Here is a 27,450-nt window from a genome sequence, read left to right as displayed (position 1 = left end):
TCTCCACTACAGCTGTGTTTTTCCCTGGGAAAAGAAAGGAGGGTGCCCCTTCCCTAAAGAAAAACCGTGAGATCCTGCAGAGCCAGGAAGAGAGAATGGTGACAGGACAGCTCCACCGGGGGAGGGGCGTGGACAGGAGCTGTTCAGAAGCCAGGGAAGGAGGTAGCCTGCTGGAGGTCTCAGGTGGACACACCAGGAGTCCCAAGCTTCAGCAGCTCCATGAAGCAGGTAGAGTGTGTGCATGGCGTGGTTCTGTTGGCACCTTTTTGTCAGCGAAGCCAGCGTTCTTGTTATAGTCTCCAGACCCCATACTCTGTCCCTGCCCTGGAGTGCCTTGGATCCCATGTCAACTGGGAAAGAGAATAACAACATTGGGTGACTTCAAGCGGCCTCTGCACAGAGGAGCTGGGAAAGGAGCAGGGGTGTTGCCTTGGTTGTTTAGATTCTTCCTCCCTCAGCCCCGTGTGCTCTTTAGAGACAGCTCTTGCTGTGTGCAGCGTCAATTCCATGGCGCTCTGAAGGCCTGTTCTGTACGACATACATAATCTTACTGACCACAATAATAGTCTAGGATAAAGGTAGCTGAGAGTAAACTACAGAACAGCCTGGAGCCTGTACCCAGCCTGGGACTGACCACTCTCTGCTCTTTGTCTGGTGTGCATTCTATGAAGGAAGGCATGAACTATAGCAGTGTATGTGAACTGGGGTGTTTGGAAGACCTTTGTGTGTTTCCATGGCCAAGGGTTAGAGGTGGACGCCTTCGGAGAGCAAGGAGTCCAGCAGGCAGGGTGGCTCAGTAGATAAAGTTCTTGCTACTCAAGATAACCTGAGTTTGATTCCTAGAACCCACATGGTGAAAGGAGACAACCAGCTCCCACAGGTTATCCTCGGGCGCTCAGACTTGGGGGCGGAGGGGACCCAGGACACAAGAAGTGAGGGAGCCAGGTCCTTTTCGTAGTTCTTTCCATGCCCAGCTGGCCCTCTCTGTAATTACTAGCTTCCATTGTGACTTGGGGTCTTTGGTCTTCACATCACAGTGGGTAGGAGCCAGCCTGTGTTCCCCTCAGGAATGTAATTTCTGGATCTGTCCCCAAGGCTTCAAGTGGGACTCAGTCTAGGTCCACTGAGGGATCCCTCACAGTCTAGCAGTTGAGAAACTTAGGTCCTTGTGGGAAATGCTGGGGGAAGAAGTCAAGACAGATAGTTTATAAGTTTATATAAGCCCAGTGAGCCGTACTCTGCCATGGTCCACTGGCTCGTGCAAGCAGCCAACTCAGCAGAGACTCTTACTGAATTGCTACATTGGTTGGCTCATGATGATGCAATATTAAAATGGGGGGGGCATGAAAGGCAGTATGTGGTGGCTTAGTAAGCTCCCAAAGGAACTTGAGTTCAACTGTTTGATCAGTCTTGTCTGTATAGAATCGAGCACCCGAGTCTTCACATGGGTGTTTGGCCTTCCCCAGCTCTCCTGTAGAACAAGACCCACCCAGCATGAGCACAAGTGACCAAGGGCAGATGACAGAACCACAGCTCTTCCTCGTGCTTCTGGTTTCCATGGCAATTACAGCAGCCCTTTGGAGACAGGGTGGGCATTTAAAATAGTTTTGAGGGCTGAGGAGTGCTGAGGGAGTTGTGGGAATTGGTTGTTAGAGCAAATCATTACTCCTTGGCAGAAAGAGAGAACTCCAGAGTGCTTGAGGCGATAGAAACTGGAGCAGTGTGGAAGCATGATGTGGGAGCCTCTCTGTGTGTTGCTTATGTTGGTTAATGAATAAAGAAACTGCCTTGGCCTGATAGGGCAGAACTTAGGTAGGCGGAGAAGACAGAACTGAATTCTGGGAGGAAGAAAGCAGAATCAGAGAGATGCCATGGACCCACCAGAGAACAGACGCTGGGAATTTTACCCGGGCTAAGCTAGCTGGGTGGCCAGGCCAAACAAGCAGACTCCCTCCATGGTACAGAAGCAGGACAGGAGTATTGACTTCGGGTGAACCGAATGCTTGCAAGAGTTAGAAGAGCTGCTGCGGTTGAGGTGGCTGAGGCGGGGGTCAGGGGTGGGGGGAGACTGGCTCACTGTGCTCCCAGGGTAGTGGGACCACCGGACTCAGTGTCTCCTGATCCCATACTGAAGAGAACACCTGCTATGAAATCATAAGGCAGCGGGTAGGGAGTATCTAGAAAGAAGGCTCAGTATTCTTGCCGAGGACCCAAGTTCACCCGCATCAAGTGGCTCACAATCACCTGGCACCCCCAGTTTCATGGGATCCGACACCTTCTGGCCTCCACGAGCACTGTGCGCGTGCGGTGGACATTAACTCATGCAATCACATACACTTAGACATAAACAAAATAATAAGTCTTTTTCAGAGAACTTATAGGGAGTGGGAGTGGACGTTTGGAGGACAGATGTGGAGATGGCATATCTTGATTCTTTACCATAGTCTTTGTGCAGTCTATGCACAGGTGACCTCAAGCCGTCACCACCATCCTAAAGTCAGTATTGTCAACGTCATTTTACAAACAAAGGTAGCCATATCTGCCCAGAGGCAGGACTGGGTCCGGCTCCTTGCTCTCTGGACCCTTGCGCTCCCCAGCCCAGGCGGCTTCTTGGCAGTAAGAACCATGGCCATACTTAAGTGGAGTCCCACCTGCCTGTGGTCCCCGAGGAGGTGACCAGCCCAAGTGGAGGTCCCAGCAAGGGCAAGGCAGGCCTGGAGCTAGGAAGGTAAAATGCAGGTGGCAAGCCCGACCTTGGCCTCAATGGATTCCTTGTTGGTAGTGTCACAGAGTGGCTTGGGAGCAGCTGAGCCCAGACATAAAGTCACAGTGACACTGTATCCTGTTGTGTTTACAGTCACTGGGATCGATACCTGTAGTTCCCAGCAGGGAGTGCTAGTCTGCCAGCTGTCTGTACAGTGGCCGGAGAGCAGGCAGATCACACATGCTAAGGGGACGGTAGGGAACTGGGCCTTGAAGGCCACAGCTTCCACTGCCTCACTGTCTTCCTTTCGGGGCAGCCTGTCTTCTCTGGATAGGGGTCTTGTTAGGCCTGCTTAGAGTCAGCTCCCTTCCTGAAACATTGTCATCAGCCAAATACTCAAAATGTGAGCCTGTGGTGACATTTCAGATGCAAACCACTGCAGCTAGGGACCAGCAGAGTTTTGTCTTCCTCTCGGGGTCAAGGCCTTGATGTGGGGAAATGAGCTGACACTATGAGACACTGGTGTGGCACCCTGGAGGGAGGACCCTGACTTGAGTCTGTGCCAGGCAGAGAGATACTCCCAATAGTGGACGGGCCCCAGACACTTGGCTGGCGCATACCTGCTGAGCCATTCATAACTGAGGGCCAGCCAGGAGCTGTTGGCAAAGGAACTGTCTGGGAAGTTCTAATAGCTCTGACTCTGGGCCATTCCTTCCATCCTATGGGTCCAGAAATAGCATCAACAAAAGTCAAAATGTAATCATCGGATGCAGGTTTTGCTTCAAAGAAGTTCATAGCTCTGGCAGCTGGGCCAAGTTCCTGTTAGCTAGCATTTGTCTGAAGACGGTGGTGACCACCCGTGGAACATCTCAGCATTTCCTCCCAAGCGGTCTCTACTCTGCCTTTCCTGTGCTCCCAAACTAGTGACCGGGGGGGGGGGGGGCACAGAAGGTGTTGTGACTGGGAAGTCCCGCCCCCTTCCCTTAAGATAGAAGTGCTTTTCACCCCCTTTTCTTATTTACTAATGACTGGTGGGCAGAGGCATAGGCATCAGCCGGAGGAGTGAGAGCTGTGCTTGTGGCCTTCAGGAATCTCTTTGACTCCCTCCCCACCGCCACCAATGGTGCACTTCCTGGCTGATGGTACTGTGCCCAGGATTAGGGCCAGTTGAGCCTTGTCACGGCACCAGCCGCTGGTGAAGCCTGGAGGCCTGGGTGGAGAGAGGGAATGTGGAAGGGGTTCATTTTGTCATCCTGCTTCTAAGAAGTTTACTATTTGCTTCTGAGAGTAGGGGACTGTCTTAGTTAGGGTTTCTGTTGCTATGAAGTAATACCATGACCACGGCAACTCTTCAAAAGCTTTTAATTGGTGCTGGCTTAACAGCTTCAGAGGTTTAGTCCTCTATGCATGGTGCAAAGCATGGTGGCATGCAGGTAGACACGGTGCTAGAGAGGCAGCTGAGACCTCTACATCTGGAATCCGGATTGGCAGGCAGCAGGAAGGCAGAGACACTGGGCCTGGCTTTAGCATTTGAAACACGAAAGCCCACCTCCAGTGACACACTTCCTCCAATAAGGCCACACCCACTCCAACCAGGCCACACCTCCTAATTCCTGCCAAGTAATGCCACTCTCTAATGGCCAAGCATTCAAATCTATGAGCCTGTGGGGGCCATTCCTAATCAGACCACCACAGGGACCGAAGCAGAAGCCTGAAAGGAAATGTTCTCTGTCATTTCTTTGAGAGCCTGTCGGCATCTTTATTCAAGCAGTGTGGGGAGTGCACAGGAGGGGTAGTGATGGAGGAGACGAGGTGGCTGATTGATCACACTGCAGGGGATGTGCACACCGTGGGCAGTCAGGCAGCACTTACTCTGCCACGCGTGCTCCTCACAGTGGCACTGTAGCCCCAGGGCGCATGCTGCCCCACAAGGATGCTTCCACCCACACAGCAGAGCTCCTGATCCTTCTCGGTCTGTCTGCCCACTCTCAGTCCAGATGCCACCCCCACGGCACCTCTCTCCTTTTCCGTCTGTCTGTCCACTCTCAGTCCAGATGCCACCCCCACGGCACCTCTCTCCTTTTCGTCCTCTGCTTTGGGACAGCAGTGGGGTTTTTGTTTTGTTTTGTTTTTTGAGACAGGGTTTTTCTGTGTAACCATTCTGACTGTCCTGGAACTCTCTCCATAGACCAGAATGGCCTCGAACTCGTAGAGATCCACCTGCCTCTGCCTCCCAAGTGCTGACTTTGGGACAGCAATCTTTCTAATTGTCCTGGGGAGGGGGTGGCAAGTCAGCTGAATTATAGGAGACACAGGCAAGGGCTGATGGGATAAGTGCTATCTCAGATCCCAGGCTCCAGATAGCGTCTGTGTGCCCAGCCTCTGAGCCCACCCCTCTACTCACTGTGCCCAGGACAGAAGAGCTGGCCCCCAAGAGCTCAAGTGGCAAGTGGCACAATGCAAGGATGGCAGCATCCTCCAGCCTCAAAAGGACCTGCCCCTCCAGGACTCCTCCCCAGCCAGCCCCCATCAAAGAGGGCCCCTGTGTGTCACCTCTTATGGGTCAATTGGACCAGGTATCTCAGAGGTCTGGGGCAAGTCCTGAGCCAGGTTGCTGACCACAGCAGCTGACTACACAGCAGCCTCTCAGAACCAGGAAAGCTGGTCTCCAGCCCTTCCCTCTCTAGGGTGCTTGGGTAGCCTTTGAGAGTCTCCAGAAGACTCAGTGACATGCAAATCAAAATGCAGTGTGTGACTCAGAGGAGACCCTCAGCTCAGCAAGCATTTCTGAAAGGGCTGTCCTCTGCCAGCCATTAGGGTGCGTAAACATGGAAGAGGCATTTGGGATGGTGGAATAGCAAACTGGGGCACCCCTGGTATAAGCAGCCCTAACAGCAGAAGCTAGGGAGACTTCTTATGGGAGAGGGATGTGGAAACCCTTAAACCCAGAGTGGACTTCCTGGAGGAGGCAGCTCCCGCAGATTCAAGCAACAGGAATTGGGGTGGGCAGAATTATAAGCAAACAGGACCATGAATGAGACATCCTAGGGGGTGGGCTCTGAGCAGCACACATGCCGACGGGTTGAAGATGGAGTTGAGGGGATGTCACACATGCACCCCAGGCATGAGAGCTGTGAGTACTGGGTGTCTGGAGGATTCTTCGGAGAGCTCCTTGTGGATGATTCAGAGTCGCAAACAGCATAGGGCCACCTCAGCAAGTGGAATAATGGACAAGACGAAGGAGCCCAGTGCCAGAGGAAGCAGCAAAGACCTTTCTAGATCATGACCTCATCTTCATCTGTGGTTTTTCAAACCGCTGCTTCTTTGAGTCATGCATGGGTTACTTGGATCCAAGCACCAGGGTCCCCAGTTGACCTCCACAAAGCAAGCAAGCTACAAGCTAGCCATGGAACTGAAATTCGATAGATTTCCATACAAAGCAAAGAACTAAAGGTACTCTCCAGTCAGATGGGTCAGCCATTAAGATGCCACTGTGGGACATCTGCTTTGTTACCAGTTTCCCCATAGTAAATTAGCTCCAGGCCACCGAGCTATGCCTTGGCCTCTCTAACATCTCCCAGCCATGGGAAGACAAAGGTTCTAGCTACAGCCAAATTCTGAACTGGGGAATGGCCAACTCCAAAAGTTTTTTTATTGTTGTTTTAGTAAAGCCTGTAAATATGTTTATGTATATTAAGAACTAGTAAGCCGGGCGGTGGTGGCGCACACCTTTAATCCCAGCACTCGGGAGGCAGAGGCAGGCGGATCTCTGTGAGTTCGAGACCAGCCTGGTCTACAAGAGCTAGTTCCAGGACAGGCTCCAAAGCCACAGAGAAACCCTGTCTCGAAAAACCAAAAAAAAAAAAAAGAACTAGTAATAAATGCATGTAATGTGTGACTGCTATAAATGTATCTATGTTAAATTGATACAGATATTTATAGGAAAACAAAGTACTTGCTCACATGTGTTCCTTCCATCCCCCAGATGAAAGCACCATGGCATCGTGGCGCATCTCCTGATACGTTGCTGGGATCTCACATAGGGAACAAATGCCTGAATACTCCATGTGATAGTTAATCTTGTCAACGTGATAGGATTTGAAATCATCATAGGATCAAATCTCAGGGCATGTCTGTGAGGGGCTACTTTCTAGAGTAGGTTGAGTAAGTGGTACCTAATTCAGGGATCTGAGACCCTGGCTGAATAAAAAGGAGAGAGGGTGAGAGGTACAAGTCCTTGTTGTTCTCTGTTTCCTGGCTGTGGCCCCGCCGGCCTGCTGCTCTTGCCACAGTGCCTCCTCCGCCATGGTGGAATGTATCTCCTCTGTAAGCCAAGAGGAATTATTCCTTTCATAAATTGCTTCTTTGAGGTATTATGTCATAGCCGTGAGATAACGTCACTAATACAGAAAATTGGTACCGTGGGATAAATCTGATCCTGTAGCCTTCGGAACTGCTTTGTGGAAGAGTTTGGGTTAGAAAAGTCCTTGACTGCTATCAGAGTTCTTAGTGCACGTTCTGGAGAGAGCTCCAGACAGGATGCTGAGAGTGGTGGCCCATTCATGTGGATTTGGGGGAGCAAGGATTCTGTGAGACACCGAGTTAGGGACTGTCTTTTGATGGGATGGGGGTGGTGGTGGGAGGAATGACTGTCTTAGTTACTGTTCCTGTGCTATGCAGAGACACCATGACCTCGGCAACTCTTACAAAGGAAAGCATTTCATTGGGGCTGGCTTACAGTTTCCAAGGTTTAGTCTGTTATTGTAATGGTAGGAAGTGCGGTAGCATTCCGGCAGACGTAGTGCTGGCGAAGAGTTCATCTGGACTCTCAGACAGCAGGAAGTGTCAGTGGACCACTGGCCAGGCTTAAGCTTCTGCGACCTCAGAGCTCTCCCCCAGTGACACCCTTCCTCCAACAAGGCCACACTTCTCAATAGTGCCAGTTCCTTTGAGCCTATGGGGCCACTTTTATTCACACTACCACAGGGGTCATTCATGTTCTGTTCTGCCAGAGAATCTGGCTGCAGTCTGCTCCTGTACTGAGAACCCTGGTAGAGTTGACTTTACAAGTGACTTGTTTGGCAGAGGAAGTTTCGAGATGGGGCTGTGTCATGGTTACCGCACATTGCTTTTATCCAGCTCAGTGGTGAGGGAAGTAGCAAGTGGAGGAGAAAGGATGGGAAATGTGCCATTGGGCAGGGGAGGGAGGGAGTTTAAGGCTGTAGACAAGACAGGTGGTGAGAAGCAGCTGTAATTGCTAAGGGGATTATCACCCATGAAGAGTAACCTCTTGCTGTGCCCTGGGACAGCAGGGAAGGTGTCCTGAGGGTCAGTCCTTATCCATTGTAGGCTCCATCTCGAAAGGAGAGATCCTCTCCTAGGAGATCCTCAGGGGGTTCCCTGCTTCACAAAGCAGCTGTCTAGGAAAATGTTGCCTTAGGGTCAGTACTCAGAATCTGATGCAGCTGTGGTCCAGTGGAGCCAGGCTCCATCCCTAGCTTCCAGTGGACCTTGGCTGGGCTGTGCCGTTGTATATTGTAATGTGTGACTTACTTTTTATTTTATAGGAGCTCACAGCTAAGAGATTGCCTTGAGTTCCAGGTGATACTTAGACTTTGAACTTCAAACAGTATTGGAACTGTTAGGATTCTGGCGACTTCTGAAGTTGGCTGTCGGGATCGGCTCTGTTTGTCTCCTTCCCTGGCTCTTTAGCTGTAGCGTTCCTCTGTACTTGGGATATCAGTCACTTGTCTGTTACGTATGTTGCGAATGTTTTTCTCTTTCATCTTTGTCCATAACATGTTTGGCAAGGGGAACTTTTAGATATTTATGTAGAAGAAATTATAGAATGTAAGCTGATGGAGACTAGTGATTAGTCTCTGTTTCAGCTATCGTGTGGGTACGTGTGTGATTATAAAAGTAAACAAGCTTTTATTATTACTGTGGTGGCTGGTAAGCCTCTTCGAGGTTAGCTAGGCCTGCAGGCTCGCTTGTTTACAAGCGAGTCCTCCACTAATAGATGCTGAAACTGTGACTGCCACTGTGCGGGCGGGGATCTCTAGAAACCGTGAAACTGCAAAACCATTGCTCCACCATGCAAGGACTGGGAATTGCTAAGACAGGCCGTCCGTGGAAAGACAGACAGATGGCTGGGTAGCCGCAACCCACCCCTCGAAGAGCGGGGCGAGCCTTTCCTAGCCCACAAGGAAAGGATTATGGTTGCCCTGACACCACCTTCACGGGCTCTGGCCATATGTCCGTCCTGCCAAGGGCCTCCCGTGGGGCCTCGCGCTCACTGACAGAAAGATGGATGCCAGATAGACAAACCATTGCATAGTGCATGAGCCACACGTGGTGGGGGAGAGCCGGCCTAGGCAGACAAATGGGACAGAGTCCATTCACTGCACATGTGTGCCCCAGTCAGGCTCTCTTCTGTGATGTAATCTCCTGAGGACTAGTGAGCAGATTGCTGAGATAGGGCCCTAGGGACCGCAGAGTGTGGTCGGATGCTATTCACGAAGGTGTGACACACACACACACACACACACACACACACACCCCACTTAGCACTTAGCAGGCGCCAGTGGACAATGATTTCCCCCCTTGATACACTTACAGGAGCTAAAAGCTTATTGAGAAGAGGGGTTGAGTCCGGGAACTTGTGAGTGTGGAGTAAGTTCTTGCCTATGCTGGCGGGGCGTGGGAGGGGGTGTCCGTTACTCAGGAAGTCCCAGGTGCACTTCTGGAGACTGGCTTCTTGTTCCACTAAGGTCTGCCCTGACTGGAGAAGGGACTCCTTACCGTGACATTCAGGCCTCCGTGGGCCGCAGCAGCTGGTCCAGCAGCCTCTTCATTTGTTCCACTCTCCTTGCAGTCCACCTCATCCCGGTGTCCACAACAAAGGATGGCGGAGGCGGCAAGAGCCGGAAGAGGATCATGCCGGACCCGGTGACGGAGCCGCCCACAGTAGACCCGGTGTATGAAGCGCTTCTCTACTGCAACATTCCGAGCGTAGCAGAGCACAGCATGGAAGGTAGACCCGGTGTATGACATGCTCCGGTGACCTGGAGCTCAGTACGCAAGTAGACGCCCTGGGGACCAAGTTCTCTAAGCAGCATTGTGCTGGCATAAGAAGCTAGCCAGCGTGGGCTCAGATTCTTCAGAGCCACTACCCCGTGCCCAAATCCTGGGTTTTAGCATACTCAACTGGTCACTGGTGAGGTGTGGGCAAGGCAGACAGGGCGTTGAAGGTGGCCGACCCCTTGGCCACTCAGCTTCTCAATGTAAATCTACACTATACTTAGCGTGTCCTTGGGACCTGGAGTCTTGCTGTAAAGGAGTATGAAATAGTGTCCCCATCAAGTCTCTCTCTCCCAGTGTATCGACGGGTGCTGTGGGATGCATGTATTGGTGTCCTGCTGTGCTCCCTGGAGGATTTAAAGCAGAAGTCTGTTGCTAGGATTTTTGTGGGCCTCTCCCAGTCTCTGCGTAGGAGACATTGGTCGTCATGTGTACATGAGACATTGGTTGTCATGTGTACATCTCACTGACCTTTGGTCATCTCACAGTTACCTTGGGAGTCCTGGGACATGCCAAACTCTCTTGTGTTCCTTTGTCCCACCTTTAGGGTTTTTTAGCATCACCCTCCCACCCAGCACAGTGGCCCTTCCTCCAGTTCAGGCCCCTTAGTAGCAGCTCTGCTATTTCTGGGTTGCCCTGGGTACTAGCTCCTCGGTACCAGCCTGGGCATGTGCCACCCTTGCTAAAACACTGTTGTTTGTTGTGTGGTGACTGGAAGATGTGTCTCTCACAGGTCACGCCCCGCATCATTATAAGCTGGTCTCGGTTCATGTGTTCATTCGCCACGGGGACAGGTACCCACTGTATGCCATTCCCAAAACCAAGCGACCAGAAATTGACTGCACTCTAGTGGCTAGCAGGTAAATTGCACTTTTTATAAGGGTCATTTTCATGCCCTCTGCTGGGTTCTGTACAAGCAGAGCATTATGGGAAGGAGGAGTTAACTACGGTTTGGTGACTGTGAACTGTTCAACGTATTCACCGTCTTGCATGGCATGCTCTTGTCTGACTCCTATGGTACATACAAACATCTATTTAATTGACCCAGATATGGCACTGATGACAGAGCAAAAATCTGCCCAAATCCAGCTTGGTGAGCCAATGATTTTATTGGGGTTACCTAGAGGATCATGGGTTAGTCAAAGGCAGCTAGCTGCCTCACTAAAAAGTCTACCCAGTGTGGGTGATGACTTCGAAAGGTTCTTTCCTGTGGCCTCCTCAACAGCATGCAGGCAGCTCCATCACCCCTTCTCCCCCCTTAGTGGGTATTCACTGCCGTTAAAACCTCGGGATGGGGCTTGTGAGTCTTGTAACTTTCAGATCTGCCAAGTCTTAAGTTTTGTATGCCTTTTCCATTTCTGGATTCCTGACTCTTCTGAGCCTCGCACCTTCCTGCAGGAGGGAATGTCTGAATTGAGACAGGCCCAGAGCAGAGAGGGCATCTCAGGCAACTCAGAAAATACACTGAGGCCTGAGCCTAGTTCGGTCTGAGGCCCACTCCCTCATTCCGTTCTTCATTTTAAGGAAGATGAGATACAGTGAGCCCTGGGTTAGGAGTCACTCAGTAGAGCTGTTCTGTGGAGGCAAAAGGCGAGTCCGCTAGTCTCTCGGAGCTCAGCTTCCTGCCTCTGAGGTGGAAATGGTGAAGCTCAGCAGGCAGGGTTGGGGTGAGGAGCTGGACGATTCACAGGAGGAGGGAGTGTTCACATGGCAGCTGTGAAGACGAGGAGTATAGGATAGTATTTCAGCCATTTAATTTTTCACCGCATTAGAGACAGCGCTGTCTTAGTTGAAAGCCCTCAGGATGAAAAATAATTGAACAGAGAATGGAAATTGCGTGTATGGAAATTAGAAGCACAGTTAGCAATAAACGATGGCTTGGCCGTAGCCAGTGTGTCTGGGGATACATAGCATCTATCCTTACTGAGTGGGACCAGGAGACGTAGGGAAGTGCCCAGTGGGGACAACATTATTTTGATGGAACGGTCCTGGGGTGCCAGCCTGCCTAGGCAGGACCAGCCCAGTGGAGCCTGTCTGCAGCCAGGGCTGTTCTTTGAAGACACAAATCTGGGGGTTTCAGATAACTCATGCTGTCCCAAGTCTCTTCATGGGCTGAACTTTGGGGAATAATAAGTGAAGCATTTTAGGTAGAAAGACCCTGGGGTTTTGTTCATTCTTCTCTCATGCCAGAGACTGCAGTGCTGCCAGCCTGGGTACCTCTGTCTTCTTTGCTACATTGAGTAAACAAGGTGTGTATGTAGGGTCTCCTGTTAGGGGACCGTGGGGACACTGGCTCTCCCCTTCCAGACTGAGCCCTCACTCGCCAGCCTGGTGTTCAGACTTTCCACTGAGACTCCCCGCTCCCCAGCACCCTACTTCCTGTAACACACTTACAGCTTGTGCCCGCTGTCACCTCCCACTGGAGTTATCCCCCCCTGTTCATCCCACTTGCACAGTGCCTTCAAGACCTCCTTAGAGGTTCCCTTGTGGTGGTTTGAAAGAAAATGCCCCCCACAAGGGAGTGGCACTATTAGGAGGTGTGGCCTTGTTAAAGTAGGTGTGAACTTGCTGGAGGAAGTGTGTCACTATGGGGGCAGGCTTTGAGGTCTCGTATATGCTCAAGACACCACCCATTACTTCAGTTCGCTTTCTGTTGCTTAGCAACCAAGATGTAGGATTCTTAGCTCCAGCACCATGTCTGCCTGCATGCTGCCATGTCCCACCATGATAATAGACTAAACCTCTGAAACTGTAAGCTGCCACCTCAATTAAATGTTTCCTTTATAAGAGTTACCATGGTCGTGGTGTCTCTTCATAGCAATAGAAACCCTAACTAAGACATCCCTCTTCCAGGAAGCAGCCCCCCATCCCATGTGTGAAACTGGCTCTGTGACTGTTTGGGGAACTGACAATGCCCAACTCTCACGCAGAGGGCTGGGGGCGTACAGGAGGAGTATCAGAACAGGCAACGGGATCTAGTTTAAAAGCCATCCCGGCTGGCTTGGGGCAAACTGCTTGTTACATTGCACTTTAACCGCGTGGATTGCAGGACGGAAGGCTGCACGGGAGACTCACTTTTTCCCATGAAGTACAGAAGGGTGTTGTGTTCACAGCTGGCACAGCTCTGGCTGTCAGCCTGGGGACAGGTAGGCCACTCGGCCTCTGTGCTAGGTGAGTTCCACATAGCCTCAGGGCTTTGTGGACTGTCATATGCTTCAACTCAGACCAATTTAATCTTGCTAGAAAGTCACTATGGGGTTACTATGGCTGTTCCCAAAGAAGGGGCCTATTGTCAGGGCTACCTGGGCACCATGTAGCTTGTCTTCCTAAGGGGGTTTGGCTTTGTCATCCCCAGGCCTGACTGTTCCCAAATCATTGAACCTAACCTGTAACCTGTCAGATGACAGCTTTTGGACTTGGTAGCTATAGAATAAATCCATAACCGCTGTGGGGAGTCACAGGACGCATTGTAGAAGGAGGGAGCCGCTTGTTTGTTCCCAGCTGCTTAGCCCTGAAATAATTGCACAGAAACTGCATTAATTAAATCACTGCTTGGTCCATTAGCTCTAGCTTCTTATTGGCTAACTCTTATACAATAATTTAACTCATCTCTATTAATCTGTGCATCACGACGAGGTCGTGGCCTACCAGCAAAGTTTCAGCACTCCTGTCTCCTGTGGGGTTCCACGACTTCTTCCTGACTCTGCTCTTCTTTCTCCCAGCATTCAGTTTGGTTTTCCCCACATAGCTAAGTTCTGCCCTGCTACAGGTCCAGAGCACTTTCTTTCTTTTTTTTTTTTTTTTTTTTGGTTTTTTTCGAGAAAGGGTTTCCCTGTAGTTTCTAGAGCCTGTCCTGGAACTAGCTCTTGTAGACCAGGCTGGCCTTGAACTCAGAGATCCGTCTGCCTCTGCCTCCCGAGTGCTGGGATTAAAGGCGTGCGCCACCACTGCTCGGCTCAGAGCACTTTCTTTGTTTATTAATGGTAATCACAGCATACAGAGGAAAATCTCACATCACCTCTCCTTTTCTGTTTAAAAAAAAAAAGAAAGGTTTTAACTTTAACATAGTAAAATTACATATAACAAAACAGGTATCAAGCAAGAATTACAGTTACAACATTTATATTTACTTTATCTTTTATCATAACTATGGAAAACTATAACTATAATTTTTTCAATTCCATCAGAGACTCCAGAAGGATATAATATTACCTAAGTAAACAAGAAGTGCATTGCAAGCAACTTCCAAAATTCTAGAATTGACAGAGACATCTTGCTACCTGGACAGTCACCCAAATTTCTTCTGTATCGTTGAGGCATCCATTCTTCAGCCCACAGGCCCATAGTATCTAGCAGACTTTTCCATGAAGCAGGAAATTTCAAAGACAGTTCCACCTATATCTGTGTCCTGCAGAATGTCTAGCAGACTCTTTCATGAAGCAGGAACCCCGAAGGACCATCTCACCTCTAGGCAAGTTCAGCAGTCATTTCTCTGTGAGACATGCATGTCCAGTTTATCAAGCAGTCCAGGCAAGAGAAGATTGTTGCCCAAATGGCTAAGAAACTCCATAAGGAGCCTCTTCGGTGCCCATCTTCCTTTTGAAGTAGTTTGTGCTGCCAGGAACAGATGCCATATTCTGAAGGTCTCTGAAAGATTTGAAGAATGCCTACCTAATTGAAATATATCTCTATACATCTAGAAAATTTAATATGACTACCCTTTTTGAAAAAGTGTTTATTTTATGACTCTCTGTACTCTTTTTCTTCTCTCTTCCTAGCCTATGTACATTTATTCAACACTATAACTCATCTGGATTTGTCTTTATTGCATATCTATAATTCTTTACTGTCCAGGAGCACTTTTTAAAATGCTAAGCGCTTCTTAAAACTTAAGCTGTGCCATTACTATGGTATATATGGTACTTGCTGCTTGCCAGCCCAGACTATGCCAGTTTTATGTTCCTGTTACCATCCTCCTCATGATAGATTTGCGACTGGGCCATTGTATCCTGTGGCAGCCTGTTTGATGCTGGGCAGATTGCTTCCCCTCTCACTATACTCCATCCTGAAACAAGGGACAGTCTCACCTTCCTTATATCCATCCTACCTGTCTACATAAAGGAGCGAGCAAGTGTATGGTCTCGTCCACACAGAAGCTTCATCTGCGGTGACATAGCATTGCCTACAGCAGCCTTGAGGTCACCTAGGCCTTGGCTCTTTCCCCATGGTGGTGTCATTTCCAGAGCTGGTTCAGTCCCCACAAGCTGCCCCCCCACCCCAGAAATCCCATTCCTTACTTCAGGGTTTATTTTGTGTTTGCAGAAGCTGTCCTACGTCCTTTGTGGGAGAGCGCACAGTGCAGATGTCTAACCTGAGCAGCCCCTTCCTCCATCTGACTTCTCCTCCATTTCAGTTGCTTCTGGTATTAGCCACATCCAATGGAAAACTCCACTCATGGTTGCAGTGTGTTGTAGAGCCTACTGTCTTCTCATTGGTCCTGTAATCTCTCACCATACCTGACTTAGAATGAAGCCTTATCACCGGTATTGTTTGCACAGGAAAGAGCACCACAGAGGCAGGGGTTTGGGCTATCTGTGGCTTCCAGCACCCCCTCAGATAAGGGAGTCGCTACTGTACTTAACATAGTTTAACTAATCCTATCTTTAAACACAGTAAGAGTTGGCTTATCACTGCAAGCATGTACTTAGAGGAGGAGTGAGCAGGCACTCAGTGTATGGACCTGCTCTGGGCCCCCAGCAGTGCCTGCTGCCTTCCCAGCTCCTGTTTTGGTTCATAGTAATTTGTGGTTTCCTACTTGGCAGTAAGGCCTGGAAGGTGCCCATTACTCTGGTCCATCGTAGGAGATGTCTGGTCCAGTGGTGGGTGCTAGATGTGCCCATATAAGTCTGTTGCCTCAGAGTGTTCATGTATAGTGCTGTGCCCCCATAGTCTTTGTAGTGGAAGCTTCCTCTCTGTGAGTGCCAAGTGTATGAGAGGTCTGTTTGAACTCTGCTGGCATTGTAATTAGTCAGCATTAAAGGTATTTGTTAGAAATATTTCCTAACTGAGCCTCTCCACTGAAGCAAAGAACTCCAATCAGGCCAGATTAGACCGAATCAAAAATGCCCACGTTTAATGAATGCCGTGCTCTCAGGTGGCCAAGAGCATGGCAGGGGGAAGACTGAGAGAGGAAAGCACATGCAAAACCCCCAAACCACGTGTTCCTCTTTCTGGCAGGAGGCTAACTACCCTGTGGGAGTGGTCCTGACCCACCCCGAGGAGGGTTCAGCACTTGGCAGGCTGGGAGTTGGAGTCCAAGTGCTTGGCAGTTTCCAGGCCAGAGGCTGGGGTGACACTTCCAACTCAATATTACATTCCAGACTCTTTGGAAATAGGGATGTTAGAGGGCTGGGGTCTCACTTTTGACCAAACAGTATTAGCCGTGTGAGTGCTGTGGTTTTAAATGCCCTTTTCGCATTTGTAAAGATGAACATGCTTTTCCACATCCAAGAAGAAAAACAACACTTTCAAGCATTTACATGACAAATTTTAGATTCATGCTCCTTTCCTGGGCCAGCTCACAGGGTAGCACACCAGCAGACGTGTAAATGTAGTGGAGGAGCCAGTCCTGTGAGAACCTGAGGAGAGAATGTTCTAGATGGAGGGACCAGAAAGTGCAAAGGGCCTGCAGCTTGCAGAGCTGGGCTTGCTTGAGTAACACTGGGACCAGGGTGAGTGTCCTGGAGGAGTTACAGGGTGAGTGAGCTTCTGAGTCCTCTCAGCAGGCAGGCTATCCCACCCCGGGGAGCCACTTAACATGCCAGGTCTCATTCTCCCTGGTCAGTCCTCAGCAAGTGGAAGCCAGCCCAGGTGACCATTTTAGCAGAGAAAGAAGAGAAGGAAATGGGGGAAAAACTAGAATGGGAAAGACTTGGGTAGCGCACTTGGGCCTGAGCTAGCAACGCAACCCAGCTCGGGTAGTGACTTAGTTAGGGTTTTATAGCTGTGAAAGAGAAACCATGACCACAGCAACTCTTAAAAAGATAAACATTTAATTGGGGCTGGCTTATCGTTCAGCGGTTTCCCCTTTGTCGTCGTGGTGGAAAGCATGCCAGCACACAGGCAGACATGGTGCTGGAGGAGCCAAGAGTTCTACATCTGGATCAGCAGGCAGCAGGAAGAGAGAGAACCATTAGGTCCGGCTTGAGCTTCTGAAACCTCAAAGCCCTCCAGTGACACACTTCCTCCAACAAGGCCACACCTCTTAATAGTGCCACTCCCTATGGGTCTCTGGGGGCATTTTCATTCAGTTCACTTCAGGTCACCCTTGGGTGTGCTACTTCCAGCTTACTCTCCGGGCACACTGTTGCCCAACCGTCTCCTCTCTCCAGGAGATACTTAACACAGATAGCTTTATGGCCATTTCTTATTTCCTTGGCTCAATCATTACCTACTTAGAACACTTAAAATGAGAGGGTGCCCCCCCACTCCAGTCTCCTCTCCTTCCTTCTTTTGCCATAGCCTCTGTTATTCCCGTTCATTCTGTCTGTCTGTCTCCCATACACGCATACGTAGTGTTCTTGTGTGGTGTGTTTCCCCAGGCTGAAATGGAAGCTCCCTCCCTGATTCAGAGATTTCTCTTACTCTTGTCCATTGCTTTTACCACCCAAGTACCTAGTACAGATATTTGTTATTACCTGAGAGATTGACAGAGAATGGCCTCAGAGACTGAGGGGTGACCTTGGAGAAGGTCAGGTGGAAGGGGTGAGCAGCAGGAGGGGTTGGGTGGGATGAGAAAGAGGAGGTACATTGCTGATAGTGCTGTCCCTCCCAGGAGCCAGGGACACTGGAGAGAGGTTATGGCCCAGGTCCAGCATTGCCTCCGAGCTTTCTCCAGACTCTGGGGGCTGTCTCTTGGTGGGGGGTGTCTGGTTTGGGCTTCGAGGCATTGGCATGTGCTGGTTATTTGAGCATCTATAGCATGCGGCATCAGATGAGACTAGAATGTTCTCAAGTGAGAGGAAAGCCGACAAGTGGTCATATGGAGTTACACAGGAAGGCCCAGATAAGCACGCCCTGAAAAAAGTACATGGGGTTGTCTTTTTATAAGCTTGTTTTGTTGACATAGGCAGTCAGCCATTCTTTAGTATTTAGGTATGGTATGAATCCCTTCTGGTTTCCAGCCAGGTGAGCTTTTAAAATTGTGCTTCCTAGTAGTAGCATTGCTGTCGTGGCTCGGGTAACCGTCCCTGCAGAACCCAGATCACAGCCGAAACAGCCTGTGTCCTCTTGTGTGTGACTGGCCACAGGATCCCACCGTGAGCACTGCAGGATAAGTACACTTGAATGGTGCATATAAAAATACATATAAGAACTCTTAAGAACTTGAAATAATACTTTTTATTGTCTCAGTTGTCAACACAAAAGCAGAGTCCCAAGCAGGCCACCATCCTATGAGTTATGCTGAGGAGAAATACATCCTTGGGGTAGCCAGGACAAGGTCCGGCATTGTAGCAGAGAGACTTAAAGATGCCTCACCCTAAACAAGGAGGTTTACATCTTCCTTGTGTGAAGGAGGATTCTTGCCGCTCAGCCCCTTCTAGCCATTCAGGGGGAGGTTCCTTCTAGACTGTTGCTTCCTCCACTCTCTAGAGATGTCCCACAGCTGACCCAGGATGCTGCTGTGCCGAAACAGCTGCCTGGGAAAAGAACCGAGCAGGAAGGTGCCGAGACCTGGGAATGATATGCATACGTTAGCAGTGGGTTCTAAACAAGTTACCAAGAAGAAATAATAGAACTTGGTATACAACTCTAGCCTCACCTCACACGTTTGTTTTTAATATTCCCATCAAAATCTGCATATTTTAATAACTGCTGTGGTGATATAATATTCAATATTCTGGGTCAAGGAAGATAATGGACATGGTATTTTCACAATACATCTAAGATGGGACATGTCACAGTTGAATTCATTCCCACGTGTTTTGGAGCATCTACCAGATATGCTCCAGGATTCGGGGATAGAGCTAGGGATGAGAGGGATGCAGGCCTGGGCAGTGGGATTCAGGTCAGATTCTAAAGTCTCAGCTACCTAGTCCTCTTTCCATGAAAAAGATAAGCCATTAGCTCTCTGTCCTGCGAATGTTTTTCTTCCATGAATCTTCATATTTCTAACCTGTGGGAAAATGTTGTAATGCAGGGGCTGGGGTGTGATTTGGTGATAGAGCATGTGTGACATGCTTAGCATAGTCAAGGCTCAGGGTTCAATCTCCAGTGCTGGAATACAGAAAGAAAAGAAAGTTGTAACGAATACCATTAGATAGCACAGCATCATTAAACAGATGCCCCAAGAACCCGGAACATCTCAGCAAACACATTCAGCAGTGAAAATCCATTTCTAAAATTGGCAGCCACGTGTTTTCAGCGCCTCAGAAGTCACCAACCTGAAATAATGGTCCAGAACAGGAGATTGAATCGCATTGATGGATAGCCTTTGTTGATGTGAATTCATGTTGACAGCCGTGTTGTGGGCCTGGACATTTTATTTCCTAGTTTATAAAACATTTATGTGCTCAGCCTCAGGCAGAATAAATTGCGCTCTGTTTTTGTGAGCCATAGTTCTCTGCAGCTATCCTAGGGGCTCCATTAGACTCTACTGCATGTCTAGATTAGCAAACTCTAATTTTAAAACATTGTTTCTAAAAGATGGAATTTTTTTCAGCTTTCTACTTTTGAGAGATGTAAATCTATTTTGGCATCAGTTTTAAAAATATTTCCAAAGTTAATTGGGCTTTCAGACAGTGGGGTTTGCCATTAGAACCATTTATCTGCTGCTTTCATGCGAATTTGCATGCAGCTTTCTTGCCAGTGGCCCTATCTGTCCACGTCTCTTCAGTTGGAAAATGTGGACACACTCGTGGGCCATCTCACTATTCGGAGAAAAGGCGTGTGCATTCACAGGTTATTTAGTGATGCAGAGAAAAAGTGTGCTACTCATAGGTGCTATCATTATCTAGGGAAATTGTGTATTAGTAATGGAATGAATACAGTGTGCTTGTTCTTACCTTGTATGCTCTGTGACAGAAGCAGATAATCTCACATCTCACAGGCTTTTCTTAGCATTCATTACCACCTAGCATTAAGTGAGGTATTTTACGTGCAAGATGCATAATGGTCTGTAAAGGGTTGTAGAGATAGGCATTGTTACCATATTCAGTTAGTGACTCCCTTAAGAGGCATGTTTCCAGAGGTCAGGAACAGTAAGGATTAGGCAGATCTCCCATGTGGACATAGAAAGGGGTGGAGATGGGAAAGGAGGAGCGTGTTGTATGCTGGGCAAAGGAAGGTGGCCGGCTCTGTGTGCCCAGAGCACCATGTCAGAAGGAAGGAGGTCTCTGTGAGGGGCCCTAAAGCACAGGGACAGCTGTGCACACCCCTTTCCAGAAGGTAACGATGTGAACAGGCAGAGAGTGGAGAAAGCAAGGGGAGAAGGTCAGGGTAGACTGAGGAAGGCTAATGAGTAAGGGTCCTGCAGCCATGCAGGCCAGGCTGTGTAAGGTCAGAACCCAGGAGTGGCTGTGTGTGGATGGAGAAGAGATGAGGAAACAGTAGGTGGGAGAATCTACAGGACTGGACAAGTGTCAGGGTAGGAAAGGAAGAAAACCAGGACAGCTTCCTGCCTGCCACGTGACCCAGAAGCAGTAGGATGTGGGGCGTGCCGGCGGAGGGCAATGCCAAACCCCAGAGTATCTGGTTCGGCAGAGGTTGTGTTGCTAGGTACCCATGGTCAAGTCAGGATGAAACTATAACCTTTATAAAGACTTGTTTTCCCTTTATTGTTGTTTATTTTTGGTTTCTGCCTTCATGTGTGCCTACGCACTACGGAGCCAGAAGAGGGCATTGGACGCCCTTGGGACTAGAGTTACAGATGATTGTGAGCTGCCACATGGGTGCTGGAAATCGAACCCATGTCCTGGAAGAGCAGTCATCTGTCTGGCCCAGAAACTGAAACTGTAAAGTTGCTGAGCCCCAGAATGGGAGGCAGCGGAGGCCATAGCACACATGGGGTTGGGTGTGCTGACGTTTGACCACTTTGGAATGTTCTAACCACGGCTTCTCTGTGTTGTCCCTTTAGGAAGCCATATCACCCTAAACTAGAAGCTTTCGTTAGTCACATGTCGAAAGGACCAGGAGCCTCTTTTGAAAGCCCCTTAAATTCCCTGCCTCTTTACCCTAACCATCCTCTTTGTGAGATGGGAGAGCTCACGCAGACAGGTAGGTACGACCGCCTGATCACGTCCCTCACACACACACCTCGGTTCCTATGCATTAGGTGATGATATATAAAGGCCTGTGGGACACTGAGAGGCCATACATGTTGCCAGTTAGCTGTGTGGCGTCCTGGCAATAACCAGTTAGAAATTGGGAGTAGGTGGGAAGCTTTTTCCGGACTGGTAATCCTGGGCCCTAAGTGCCCAGAGCCCAGGGACTGGAATGGCAAACACAGCTGTTTTTCTCCGAGAGCCTGAAGAACTAAGAACTGACTGCTCTGGCTTGATCCCCAGCAGTCCCAACCCTTGGCAGGCACTGGAGCCCTCGGCTCCCAGCTGTAGTGATCGGCAGCAGCAAAGCCAGTGCAGGTGCAAACGACGCCTTCGAGGGTTAGAACTCACAGAGCACTTGTGGTGCTCGGACTCCTGCCCTACAGTGCCCGTGTGACAGTGGTCACGCCGAGGGTGTCTGAAATCCCCAGACCCTTGGAGCCCTAGCAGCTCCCTGAAACTTTGCAGCAACCTTGGCCCCCTAGTTTCTAGCCCGTGAAGCTTACAATCTGTTTCTTGTCTGTTTCTTCCGCTCTCCACCCTCTCTCATCTGCTCTCAGTTCCTCAGCTGGCGTCCCCACTGCAGTTGCCACAGCCTGGGGGCTGTGCTGCTGCCTGGGCCACTGCCACTGCTCCTTCTGCAGTGATAAAGAGTGAGCGCAGACAGAGGAAGACCGTTCAGAGGCCTTGGATTGGTGCCTAATTCTGCAGCACAAGGGGGCCGAGCGGGAGGTGCCTCCCAGCAGACTAGAAAATCAAGCTAAAGCCAGCAAACATGTAGACACACACACACACACTAATGAAGGAATATTTGCACTAGGAAAAGCCCTCTGTCCTGAGAAAATGGCTACAGGGCTAGTTAGAGTTTACCAAAGCTTGCCTAGCCTCAAATGCTGCCTTCCAAGGCTGGAGCAGACTGCCCTCAGCTGTGTTTGTGTTTGTAGTGGTCCCCTGAAGCTGCTCCAGGGTCCTCAGGGCGACTGAAGTGTCCAAAGCAGCCAGACTGCCATGAGGGTCATCTGGCCAGTCACCAGGAAGGGGGTGCGTGGCTGGCAACCCTGCTCCAGGCCGCCAGGCGGAGGACGAGCCTATCAGACAGCCTGCCCCTAGATTTTAGTCATTCACAGAGGACATTAAAAGAACGTTTGGAGTAAACTTAATAAAGACTCAACAAAGCGCAGCATGGAACTAAACGATTTTAATAGCATCTGGTCGTGTTTAACATTGCACGATAGTGCTTACGCTCCTGCCTCAGCGCCCTAGCACTCTCCCCAGGTTGGTCCTCTGATCTGTCTCATACGGACTGGTACCTCGAGGAACTCAGAGGCCCCAAATTATCTAATGAAGCATCTGCTTTCTTAAAATCGAAAATAACTTGACAGGCTAGATGGCTGACATAGGTAATCCCTGGGTCCCATGGGATGGGTGGAAGAGAAGAACCAGCTCCTGCTGTCCTCTGACCTCCATGTGCACACTGTGGTGCATATGTGCGCACAAACTAAAAAGGAAAAGTAGCCTTTCTTGTTACAGACGCTTCACTGTTCATGAACTCAGTGGTTACGAGCACTGGCTGCTCTTGCAGAGGACGCAGGTTCAGTTTGGTTTCCAGCACCCGTATGTAGGCTTGCAATCATCTATAACTCCAGTTCCAGGGGATCTGACACCTTCTTCTGACTTCCTTGGACATCGGGCACACAGCTGGTGCACATACATACATGCAGGCAAATACATACATAAAAAAAGAATAAATTTTAGGAAAAATGATTAAAAAGGAAACAGACCCTTAATGCGAACCTTTTATCTTATTACGTAGGAATGGCTCATCAGGTAAAGGCGCCTGCCTCATTTGGGGATGGAACTCTCCAAACCATTTGGACACCTGGACATGTGTAGTTTATATCCTCAGATGTCCCACCCATCACTGCAGTGGCGTCCCTCACCTTCTGCAGGCCTGACGGCAAGCCTGCTGATTTCTTTCTCCCCTGCCTTGCAGATAAAGCTTTCTCATTTCTTTAAAAGGTTCATTCCTTGCTGTCCTCAAGTGGTCCAAAGCCAAGACAGTGTTGAAGGGAACCGGAAGTCTTGTTTCTACCCACTTCCCGCCCATCTCACTTCTCTGCCCTCCTTCCCTGGACGCAGTCCCCCCCCACCCCCATTGTGTCGAGCAGAAGCTTCTTTATGCAAAATGCAGGAGACTGTGAACACACATACTCTCGTGCTCTTCCTTCTTTCTCATTTAAAAGGAGTATAACAAATGCACTGCTTTCCGTTTGCTCATTAAATACTGTCTGGATATCTGGAATTGCGGAGTATGAGCTGGTTGGCTGAGCCTGGAAAGCTCCTGCTAGGTTAGACAGAATGCCCCAGAGGTTAACAGAGGTCCTTTGGTTGCATTATAATAGAAACAGGGTCAAGGAGGGAGTGTCCCAACAGTAAGTAGACTGGTAGATAGATTTCCATGTAGCCTTCCCTGCCTAAGGACTGCTGTGTCCCTGGGCAGTGTGCGTACACCTGCCCATGGGTATATGCAAATTAGAGCCAGTGGGTAGGGAGGCTGTGACAAAGGCAGCCCTCCACACCCCATCCCTCTGGAAAACCCTTCTGGTAACTTCTGCTTCTGGTAACTTCTGCTGCTCTCAAACACACCAGAGATGGTGCTGGTCGTTCGTGGCCCTTTTGTTAAACTTTAGTAAGAAGGATTCTGTGTCCTCTGGTGTTGCAGGAGTCGTGCAGCATCTGCAGAACGGCCAGTTGCTGAGGGACATCTATCTAAGGAAACACAAACTTCTGCCAAACAACTGGTCCTCAGAGCATCTTTACCTAGAGACCACTGGGAAGAGCCGCACCCTGCAGAGCGGGCTGGCCTTACTCTACGGCTTCCTCCCGGATTTTGACTGGAAGAAAATTTATTTCAAGCACCAGCCAAGTGCCCTCTTCTGTTCTGGAAGCTGCTACTGCCCACTGAGAAACCAGTATCTAGAGAAGGAGCAGCGACGGCAGTACCTCCTACGCCTGAAGAACAACGACCTAGAGCGGACCTACGGGGAGATGGCCAAGATCGTGGACATCCCCACCAAGCAGCTGCGGGCAGCCAACCCCATTGACTCCATGCTCTGCCATTTTTGCCACAACGTCAGCTTCCCCTGCAGCAGGAGTGGCTGCCTTGGCATGGAGCACTTCAAGGTGATCAAGACGCACCAGATAGAGGATGAGCGTGAGAGGCACGAAAAGCCCCTGTACTTTGGGTATTCGCTCCTCGCGGCCCACCCCATCCTGAACCAGACAGTCAACCGGATGCAGCGAGCCGCCTCAGGCTGGACCCACGAGCTATTCACCCTCTATTCTGCTCATGACGTCACTCTGTCACCGGTCCTCAGTGCCTTGGGGCTTTTGGAAGCCAGGTTCCCAAGGTTCGCCGCCAGGCTGATCTTTGAGCTCTGGCAAGACCGTCAAAAGCCCAGTGAACATTCCGTCAGGATTCTTTATAACGGGGCGGATGTCACCTTCCACACCTCTTTCTGCCATGACTTCCACAAGCGTTCTCCCAAGCCCATGTGTCCTCTTGAGAACTTGGTTCGCTTTGTCAAAAGGGATATGTTCGTTGCCCTGGATGGCAGTAGTACTAATTATTATGATGCATGTCATGGGCAAGGGGCCTAAAGTACTTAGCACAGCTCTGTTCTCTTGCTGGTTCTGTCTGTTGCTAAATCATGGTTGGAGTTCTAATGGATGCAGATTAGGTTGGGTGATCATGCCCGTGGTTTCGGACAAACAGGAAGCACATAACAGTATGTTCCTATGGTACAAAATTACGGGCTCACAGAGGAAAAAGGGTCCATTATCATAGTGTGTGTGGCCTAGAATGCTAGCATCAGAGTCAGTACTCAAAGCTTCCAATCCAAGCTGCTATATGTTTTGGCCTGCCATGGAACCAGCAGACCTCTGTCAAAATCTTCTTGAACACTTACCTTAACCTTGTTGAGCGGAAAATGTTCCCAAAGTTATGAGTTCAAAGTGGGGTGACAGCCTTTTTACGAAGGAACTAGAAGGTTGGTATCATAGACCCTGTAGACCTAAAGGTCGCACAGGGGCTCTGGCACATCTCAGCTGTGCTCTGGTGACATGGCAACACATTAATGGGTGTGTGTGTGTGTGTGTGTGTGTGTGTGACTGTGTTTGTGTTCCACAGGCCAAACAGAATAGGTGGCAGCCAGCTGTGGCTCACGGACTGTGTCTGCTGACCCCTGATCTATAAAAAAAAAAACAAATCAAACAAAAAATCCCAGCCTGTTCCAGTTGCACTTTGGCACTTTGGGCACCAGCTGAATGCCAGGTTGTTTAGCAGGTCCTTCGGTAGCTCCTGCTAGAAACACAGAATTGGGTCTCTATCTGACATGGTGACAGACTCAAGGGGAAATAAACGTTGGGGTCAGAGGGCTCATAGGAAATGATACAATACTTGATGCTCATGATGATTGTGGCACAACATAGCTTTAAGTGTGTTTCAGATCTTGTCCGCTATCGTCTGTTGGCTTCATATGCTGGAATTTTTATATTCCATTTAGTATTTTTATAGTCTAGGAGAATATTTTCTGAGACCAGTTTTAGATGTGTTCTTATCCCTGTAGGAATATTCGATTTGCTGCACCTGCTCAGTGGTTGGAAGGAGGCCAAAAGCCGAATTGGGGTGCTTTTTCCCCCCTTCCAAAAATAAATCACTAATGACTCATTCCCTTTGACAAGCTGGAAAATTGGGTCCATTTTTGAACCATTTTTGTCAGTTTCGAATGCCGAATTCCAATTGATTTTTAAAGAGGTTTCTAGAAAAAAAAAACAACTTTGTTACTCGATAGTTAAATAATCTTTCTAAAATATTTTCTATATTAGGCACAATTACAACTGACTCCCTGATTTCTAGGACAGTGGTGCTAGTTTGTTTCGAAGACCTGGCCCGTGCACGTGGGATTCTCCAGCATCTAGCATTCCAGCCCTTTTTCTTCCTTCTTGTCTGGTGTTGCATTTGAACACGTTTTGTTTGTAGAAATAAAGATTTTGAAGAATTCTTAGCCTATATAACTCTTGTTGTGTATCTGAGTGGTTCAAGTTCTTTGCAAGGGAGAAACGGTGTTTTTAAATTCTACTTTCACTGCTTTATTTAGTGCTGAAAATTCTAAGCTCGTTTCCCCCTCCTCTATCTCTTATTAAAACCTATTCGGGTTTCTCTCACCCACTCGCAAATTGTCGGATTTAGAACTGTTAAACATACCCCGAAGGTTTAAAAATAAGAGGGAATTTAAAAAATACCAATTCCTGGTATGTGTTGGTAAGAGCCAACAGAAGAATGTATAGGTGAAGGTTTTACCTTCTTAGACATTGGCAACACAGAGCACAGTGTTCTGAAACCCCTCATTCCCCAGCAGATTAATTTTAATAAAAAATATGAGACTAAATATATACAAGAGCATCCCAGACCGTGGATTCTTGGAAGTAATCTCATAGCATCCCTCACGACAGGCCTGGAACAACCCATGGATATGTTTAGCTTCATATTTTTATTGTAAAATTAATATATTCTGGAAAGCTGGGCGGTGGTGGCACACGCCTTTAATCCCAGCACTCAGGAGGCAGAGGCAGGCGGATCTCTGAGTTCGAGGCCAGCCTGGTCTACAAGAGCTAGTTCCAGGACAGGCTCTAGAAACTATAGGGAAACCCTGTCTTGAAAAAAAGCATATATATATTCTGGAAAATAATCCTGAGCAACAACCTCCAAAGTGAAGTTTCCCTAACGGGAAGGAGTCTCAGCTACAGCTTCAGCCTCAGTTTCTCCCACTGCGCTCTCTCCGCATACTTCAGACAGTTGGTGTGTGTAGGCTTTTCCCCATTGCAGGTGTGTGTAGACTTTCCCACCACACACCGGGAGCAGCCGATTCTGCAGCTGAATGCATTCCGGGTCTGTCCTGAGCTATGCATCTATGGTGTCAGACCTCTCAGTACCCAAAACTCAGTTGAGTAACTGTACTCCAGTTGCTAGGATTCCCCTGTGCCTCTGACCAACTAGCCGTGAACTTAGGTCTACCCACCCATGCCTTGGGCTTAATTTGCTCGAGCCCTCACAGAGCTTCAGGGAAACACCAGTTTATTGCCAGGGATAGTGTAGAGGAAATGCATGCGGTTTGGGGAGACCACAAAGCTCCCAACACTGTCCTGCTGAGCCACGTTCCGTTAACTTCCTGGATCCCCCTGCTCAGCTCTCCAAACCCTGTCCTTTGGGTTTTTATGATGATTTAATTGCATAGATGTAATTGATTATGTCGTTGGCTATTGGTAATCAATATGATTTTTGGC

General features: G+C 49.1%; 1 protein-coding gene across 2 annotated transcripts in view; it reads left to right on the top strand.

Moving 5' to 3' along the window:
- Pxylp1 (2-phosphoxylose phosphatase 1) overlaps positions 1–26,176 on the top strand; it is a 62,344-nt gene extending 36,168 nt beyond the window's left edge. For both annotated transcript variants that reach the window (XM_038324176.1, XM_038324174.1), the window contains 4 exons: positions 9,579–9,737; positions 10,518–10,644; positions 20,919–21,058; positions 23,828–26,176. In XM_038324176.1, coding sequence (XP_038180104.1) covers positions 9,579–9,737; positions 10,518–10,644; positions 20,919–21,058; positions 23,828–24,765 — 1,364 coding nt within the window. In that variant the 3' untranslated portion in view covers positions 24,766–26,176. The remainder of the gene's footprint in view (positions 1–9,578; positions 9,738–10,517; positions 10,645–20,918; positions 21,059–23,827) is intronic.
- Positions 26,177–27,450: the final 1,274 nt, after the last annotated feature.

Source organism: Arvicola amphibius, chromosome 3 (genome assembly GCF_903992535.2).
Source record: "Arvicola amphibius chromosome 3, mArvAmp1.2, whole genome shotgun sequence".
Taxonomy (NCBI): Eukaryota; Metazoa; Chordata; class Mammalia; order Rodentia; family Cricetidae; genus Arvicola; species Arvicola amphibius.
This window is presented reverse-complemented; position numbering and strand designations above follow the sequence as displayed.